Raw genomic sequence first — 7,584 nt, 5'->3', positions numbered from 1 at the left:
AGTGCTGAGATTAAAGGCGTGCCCCACCATGCCCAGCTGAATGCAGGCCCTTTTAACCTGAAAACTGAGGCTTCGCTTTCTTTTTCTATGTTGCTGGTGATTAAACCCAGGTAGTCATATGTACAAATTTTCTCTGCTGTGATATATCTACAAGTTGGCTTTCTTTGCAAAGAAATGTTAAGAGTACAGCATAGCTTGGACCCTGTTTCCTAAAACAATTGCGATTCTCCCTTGGCTCCCCTGTCCTGTGGACACTTCAAGTTCTAAGTTACCAGTGGTACTGTCTGTGAGATGAAAATAAATGACATATCATAATACGGGCTCCACAGGCCTATGGGCCTCTGCATGTGAGGACGGCAAAGGGTTTGCTCTTCGAACAAAGAAGAGGGACACACATAAAGAAATACGCTATTGTTTTGCCCATTCAGCAAGCTGTTCAGCAGAAAACGTCAAGCATGCTGGAAGCAGCAGCTTGAGTTTTTATACTGAACACCGAGTCAGCGATGATCTGGGTGTACTGAGATCCTTAGCTCTTCCTAGTCCTAGGAGAGTTAGTAGGCACATTTTAACTTAATAATAGCTTTAAGGAATCAGCAGGGAGCTAGGTGCTGAGGAGCAGGCCAGTAATCCCAGCACTCAGGGAGGCAGAGGCAGGAGGATCACTGTGCATTCTAGACCAGTCTGGTCCACAGAGTGAGTCATGGATATCCAAGGCAACACAGAGAAACCTCTTCTCAGGAAAAAGAAAAAAAAAAAAAAAAAGAATTAGGAGGGAAATATGAACAGTTTGTTTCTCTGCCCACTGCAGGAAAAGGCCTTGTGTTACCCCTGAGGTTATCAATAAGGACATTTTAGCCTGCCATGGGGAACACTAGATGAAGGTCCATCTCCTGAAGGACATAAGAGTCCACCACGGGGAACTGCCTCTCAGTAAGGCTCCCACAAGAACCAAACACCTGGAATATTTTGGAGGAATGAACATCAGGTCCCCCACAAGCCTCCTGACAAGAAATGGACTGTATCTGCAGGCACCTGCAAGGGTGGGCCGGTAAGATGCTATACCAGCTAAGACTCAGTGGATTGTCTTTTAAATAGCATCTGACATTTATTGAAAGTAAGGAAAACGCTTGTGTACAAGTAGACGGGCTGGATAGCACACAGGGGTCACTGTGTTGAACAAAGGCACACACATCAGAGTGACAGCTGGGAATTCTGAAAGAAAGCTGGCTTCTGGAGAGAAGGAGTTGGTCCACAAGGAAGACAAAATGAGAGACAAGAGGTCTCTGGGAGCAGGAGGGAAAGGGTCCCTCTGAAGGTGAATCAATGTCCAGGGCCCTCCAAGGGCAGCTCAGGTTCCTCCCAGATGAGTCCAGATCAGTGCAGGGCAGCAGTGGGTCACCACATGGTGGGTGCAGGGGCCTGCAATGCCATAAGGCCTGTGCGCAGATGGGTGAAGATTACCCAGCTGGCAGGAAGCAGTGGGCAGCGTCCAGAGGCCTGTGATCTGTCCTTTGGATGACAGGAGCCCACCTTGCAGCTGGAGAGTAGCACAGTGTCCAGATGTGCCCAGGAGGGGCTGAGTTGTCAGCACTGGGGGCACTGTGTTCACCAGAGCCAGGCCCAGCAGAGACAGCAGCAGGAGCCTGGGGAGCTATTCCTGGAATAAAGGCTAGGAGGACATTGGAGGAGGACCGCTGGAGTGCAGAGGGGCGCATGCTGGATCTCGGGGGGGGGGGCGCGGCATTGCGCGTGGGAGGACTCTGGGCAGGAGGGGGCGCAGTGGGAGGGCGCCCTTGGTGGCTACCCTGGCTACAGCAAGGCGAAGGTGCGCCACTGAGGCCCACCCTCCCGGAGCCCCCACCCCAGGCCCGTGGGGTCGGCGGCCTAGAAGTCCTCCTCCACCCACCCGAACACGCGCTTCATCTCGGCCAGGAAGCCTCTGTAATCGCTGAGCAGGGGGCTGTCCGATTCGATGTAGGGGATCACCCACTGCAGCGCCCGGCCCTTGAGGCGGGTGATGAGGAACGTCACCTTGTTCTCGTCGCAGTTGAAGGTCTTTTCGTCCACGAACATGTAGGAGCCGGTCTGCACGATGAAGTCCGGGAGCAGCTCCGTGTCGCCATCATACAGCTCGGGGAACGGGATGGGGTTCGGCGGACGCCGGTTGCGCCGGTTGGGCCAGGCCATCAAGGCCTTCGTCAACTTCACCCTGCCTTCCATGGCGCTGTGCTCTCTCCGCTGAGCTCGCCGCGGGGTCGCCTGGAGCTTGGCGGGGGTCCGCTGGGCTTTGCGGGGTTCTGCTGAGCAGGGAGCTTGTCAGTTCCAAGGCGTCGCCGGAAGTGCGTGGGGCAGGGGCGGGATTAGAATCTCGGGGCAGCCTGTGGGCGGGGACACAGCCTGGCTGCTTAGGTGCCTCTCTGGGGGGGCCACAGACCTTGGTGGTCCACAGTGCGCAGGCGTGTCTCTGGGCAGACACAGGCCAGTGCTCCTGGAATGGTTCTGGCCTCCTTGCTCCAAAGCACAGGGAAGGGTTTGCGCTCACCTAGGCGCTTATGACAAAGAGTCACAGAACCTGGGAGGAGACTGGAATCCTGGCATCTTTGGGTGATGGTGCAGCCCAGTGTCACAGCAGAAAAGGCAGGCAATGAGGCTGTTTTCTTGCACTCCTTCGGAGCCCCTTCCTGGCCTGCTGCCAGTTGCTGTGTTTCCCTTCCCAGACCCCAGGCTCTGGACAGCCTTGAGAGCTAGCTCTTACAGAAGCTGTGTGGCAAGGACTAGCTAGCAGTCACTCTGGCTGCAGAGTGGATGCTTTCCAGCACCTAGAATAACCTGCTGTATTAGCCAGCAGACTACTGAGCCGCCCTTTTGGAGAAGGGCGCACTGTGATCAGTCAGTATCAAGGGAGTGACATGTCAAGGGATCTCTATTTGCTGCACCAGGAGACCAAGAGGTGATGCTGTGAGTAGGGCGTAAGCAAAGGCGAGCAGGAAGACGCTTACCAAGTAATGCACCAAGCAAGGCAGTGTCTGAAAATAAAAGGGAAGGGAAGGAGTTTTCCCAAAACTGGAGAGAAGGAAGAGTAAACTTGACAGCATGCCTTAGGTAGGGAGCCGGTTGTCAGGCTAAATGCCTACTTAGTGTTCATTCCCCAGTCTCCTTGCTTTGAACAGAACATAACGTGTTAAAGCACGGGACTAAGTGAAGACCCAGCTCCTGAAACAACTGAGATGTGGGCTAGGAACAAAGCATGAGCATCCTAAAATCGGAATTTGTTTTTGAATGCTTGAGGTAAGATAATGGGAGAGTAGTCAAACAATTGGAAACAGACCCCTAGCACACTGAAAGAGCATTACTGGTCATCATGGATATGGTAACTTGGCTTACATAAGGACAGCATGGATTTGTGAGTTTACGGAACACCTGCAGAGTTGCAAATAGTAACCCAGCAGCAGTTGCCCCATACCCACCAGGTGACCCTAGGACTCTGCCCCTTCCTGTCTGTGTTCCCTCCTTGCCTGATGCCCCTGTGACCCTTCAAATGCAAATGCGGAAGGTCTCCTATGCAGCTGTCTCAGTTGCAGCAGTGCACATGTCCCACAGGGTATAGTCTTCTCAAGCTCACATGCTGTGGCACTGCAAGGCGACCTTCCCCACTCTGGAGTTCCAACACCAGTTGTCTTTGGACTGCTGCTTGGCTGGTCTCTTGCCATCGTGACAATGTCATGTGGTGCTTAGACATGTGCCCAGAGGGGGAGGGGTGTTGCACCAGGAGAAGGGGGTGGGCTGGGGTGGGGTGAGGTGGCTACCTCTGGCTGCATTCAGCTTCTTCTGCCTTTAGACTAGGGAACCCCAGCGAGCTGGCTCTTCTCTGAAGCCCGCAAAGACACAGCAGCTTGCAGGGTGGGTGCTTTGGCAAGCCAGGAGGAGAGTGTGCAGGGCGGCAGAACTGCACTGGCATGCTCACCTCAGATGTTCAGTCTCCAACACTGTGAGGAATCCTTTCTCAGCCAAGCTGTCTGGGCTACATTCTTCTGGCCGCCCAAGCTGACAAAGACACAACTCATGCAGCTCTGGAGCTGGCTGCCAGGCCTCTCCAGTCTGTAACTCCTGCTGTTGTGAATCCCAGGAGGAGCCATTGCAGGCCTGAGGACGAGGTGGCCTCCACACTCAGTTCTGTGGCAGCTTGGTCTACATATAAAGCTACTGTTCAAGGGCAGAAAAACAACAACAACAACAAAGTAACTCTGTCACTAATTGAACTGAGTCTTAAGAGTGTTGAGGCAGAAAGATATTCACAGAAAGGACAGCTAAGAGGCTTTCCAAATGGACACATGCAGAGAAGGTTTTATAACACAAGAATTGCCACACAGAGCATTGCAGCAGCAATCCCAGTGAGATAACTCAGGGTTTATTACGATGCCGTACCCCTATCCTGATCTCACCCAGTGACACAGAAAGAACTTGAGAGCCTAACTGTTATGTGGGTTGCTTCTAAGGCAGGTTTATTTATTTATTTTTTAATTTGAAAAACCTTAACCATGTAACAGCCAGGATGGGAGCAGGGAAGAGGGGGGCGGGGTCTAGCATCACATCATTTTGATTAGCTAAACACAAGAAGAATCAGTTTTGTTCTTAGCACAATGTTGAGGAGGCTAGACAAAGCATTTTTAGCCTATAGGCTGGTGTTTAGGTTAGGGGAGCTCCTGTGGCATTCCAGCTCTCTAGGAGTAAAAAACAGAGCAGGATGTTGGGGCCTTAACTCTAACAGGCCTCACATTTAGCTTGACCCCAAGCAGAACATGCGCTTACCATCTATTGCTTGATTCTAACCAACAAGCAGTGTACCTTCCCAGTTTCAGGCAGGCAGGACCTGAAAACCTGAGGTTAATTTCCCCCTTATAATCAAAATGGACTTGGGGGCACAATGGCTTCTGAAACGCTAAAAGCTGGCTAACAGAGGAGCTAGTCATGCTAACAACTCAAAGGAGGGGCTGTGGACTTTAAGCAGGTTACAACAAGGGACAGTGCATTCACTAGTAAGAGAAGTCACATAAAGGATGGGTCCAGATGAAACAAACAGTGCTTCGGTAACACAGTTAGTTGACAAAACAGTCTGGTCAGGTGGTGGTGGCAGTCAGAAGCAGGCCGAGCTCTTGGGCTTGAGGCCAGCCTGGTCTACAGAGTGAGTCCCAGGACAGCCAGCCTTTCAAAGAAGCCCGTGGCAGGCAGAGGCAGGCAGGTATCTGAGTTCAAGGCCACCTCGGTCCACACAGAGAAAGTTTGTTCCAAGACACCAAGAAAAGAAGGGATAATTGGGGCAGAAGAGAGAGGGACAGTGGAAATAGAGAAATTCTCCATTCTTAGGATGGCGGTTGTCTCACGCACATGCCTGTCATCGCAGGAACTGGGAGGCAGAGGAAAGTGGATCTCTGGGAGTTCAATGCCAGGGTAGTTTACAGAGCGAGTTCTGAAACTGTCAAGGCTACACAGAGAAAACTTGCCTCAAAAGCAAAAGGGGGGAAAAAAGGAAAGTAAGTAAACTGTCTGTCTGTAAGGAGTATTTACTTTGGAGGAGATTTCACAATGGGCGGTTTGGGACTTTGCATCATTCTGCCTGGAGTACTCAAGCCACACAAGCTCGCTTGTGCCACACAGGCCTCTGTGATACAGTATTTCAAATGCACACAGCAGCTGGATGTTGCATCAGCAAGCATTCCAGTGCTACGACTACATTCTTGCCCTGTTTGTGACTTTTCAGGTCAGTCTCTTTAAATATTGAATTCCCTGGACTGCCCCAAAGCCTTAAGACAAACAGAATACACTGCACTCTGTTTCCTCAGGCCAGGACAGTTTGACAAAGGAAGGGACACATACATTATGAAGGTGGAAAGAGAAAAGCACCAACCTGCAGGCACTTAGTAGCACAATCAATCTGGAAATCCACCAAGACCACAGGATGAAACTAGAGGGACAGTTTTGTAGCTTAGGTGCCTGCTGTGTCATTGGGAGGACCCACATCTGGTCACTGGAAGCTACATAAAAAATGGGCTGTCCTGGTAATCTTAACTGTGGAAAGGCAGAGACAGCAGGGGGCCTGGGTCCCAGTGAGGGGGACCACCTCATGAATGTGAACAGCTCTGATTGAATGCTGAGAGTGGCACCTCATGCACCCCTCAGTGCTGGCTCAGGAAGTCTCAGCAGTGTACTGACTTAGGGCTGGCAGCCCAGGGATGGAGCCTTCAGGAGCAAAGACTTCCTTCGGGTGGTCCTCCCCCTCACAACCCTCCAGAGGCAGAGTATTTAGCGTTCTAGATTCATGTGATGCCCTTTCAAGTTCCTTAGTTGTATTCCCCAAAGAGTCTTTTCCAGCCTGTATCTTTCCTTCCCCAAACCACACCCCAGGCCCCAGAGCCTGGTTGCCACTCCATGCTCTTTGGTAAAGTATGAATCTCTGTGTTTAAGTTAAAAGGGAGAAAAAGGGTTAAATTTGTTCTGTAGCTTTGTAGACTAGGCTGGCCTCAAACTCAGAGAGATCACCATGCCTCTGCCTCCTCAGTGCTGGGATTAAAAGTGTATGTCAACACCACCTGCCGTAAGTTTATTTTTGTATTTAAAAAAAAAAGAAAACTAAAAACTTGAAAGCCTCCGAAGTGATGTCACCCTCTGCCTTCCTACAGCCTTTACACCTGGGCAGGCATACACACACACACACACCCATAAACACACAGAACCTACTCGAACAAACACACACACCCTCACACCACATCCGTACACTAAGTAAAACCATGATACGTAGGGACTGGATCTGTGTTAGTTTAAGGCTCTGGTTTCAAATCCCCATCACTGTACTCTTCCACGGTGAGGAGAGACTATGGCAGTGGTTCATTCGCTCTGTCTATGCACCAGAGACAAGAGATCTGCTACTGGTCACCTGTCATTCATTCCTGGGAACCACTCCCGTGCTCACGGCCCTTTCGTAGTCTGAAGGGGAAGCTGAAAGGCTTTAATGACCAAGACACACCGTGGGAAAACAAGCTGGAAGTGTTCCTATGGGAATGTCAGAAGTGTTTGCTCCCAGTGAAGGTCTGTAGTTAATCCACCCGGGAGCTAGTAACATAAAGCAAGGAACAGAAATGAAGTTCAAAGGCTCAGGGTGGAGGAACATGCCACTATGTACGCACTAGAACATTCTCTACAAATCAGAGACCCTGGACTGTGCTGCGGTCAAACACAAACATGGCAGCTGCATTGTCTTTGTGTGAGCCCAGCACTTGGGCATCTGAGGCAGGAGCTACTCTGCTAGTTTGGGCTTAGCCTGGTCTCCGTAGCCTGTTCTGGTGCTCCAGAAAAAGACATCCTTTCCAAAGTTCAGAACACACAAAAAATACAATCGAACAAAAGTCAGTTCATGATGTTTGCACTGAGGCAAAGAAATCAATCTAACTTGGAACATCTGTCTTAGACTGTAAAAACATACAGCAAACAGGAGGTAGGAAAATATACTTATCACAGCAGATAAACACTAAAGGCCTACCAAAACAGCCTGCCACAGAAGTGTCACATCTCGGAACCAATGGTCCACAA

The 7,584-nt window shown here is 50.8% G+C and overlaps 1 protein-coding gene across 1 annotated transcript; it reads right to left on the bottom strand.

The window, feature by feature from the left end:
• Nucleotides 1-1,833: 1,833 nt before the first annotated feature.
• Nucleotides 1,834-2,251, bottom strand: Rtl8c (retrotransposon Gag like 8C). The gene has a single exon (XM_051141547.1). It carries the CDS (start codon nt 2,218-2,220, stop codon nt 1,885-1,887), a length of 336 nt encoding a protein of 111 aa, XP_050997504.1. The 5' UTR covers nt 2,221-2,251; the 3' UTR covers nt 1,834-1,884.
• Between the last annotated feature and the right edge of the window lie 5,333 nt (nt 2,252-7,584).

This window comes from Acomys russatus, chromosome X, assembly GCF_903995435.1.
Source record: "Acomys russatus chromosome X, mAcoRus1.1, whole genome shotgun sequence".
In the NCBI taxonomy this organism is placed as follows: Eukaryota; Metazoa; Chordata; class Mammalia; order Rodentia; family Muridae; genus Acomys; species Acomys russatus.
The sequence above is the reverse complement of the archived record's forward strand: the minus strand, read 5'-3'. Positions and strand labels throughout refer to the sequence as shown.

Bases quoted from the DNA above. Each gene is read 5' to 3' on its own strand.
- Rtl8c (XM_051141547.1), bottom strand. From the start codon at position 2,220: ATGGAAGGCAGGGTGAAGTTGACGAAGGCCTTGATGGCCTGGCCCAAC.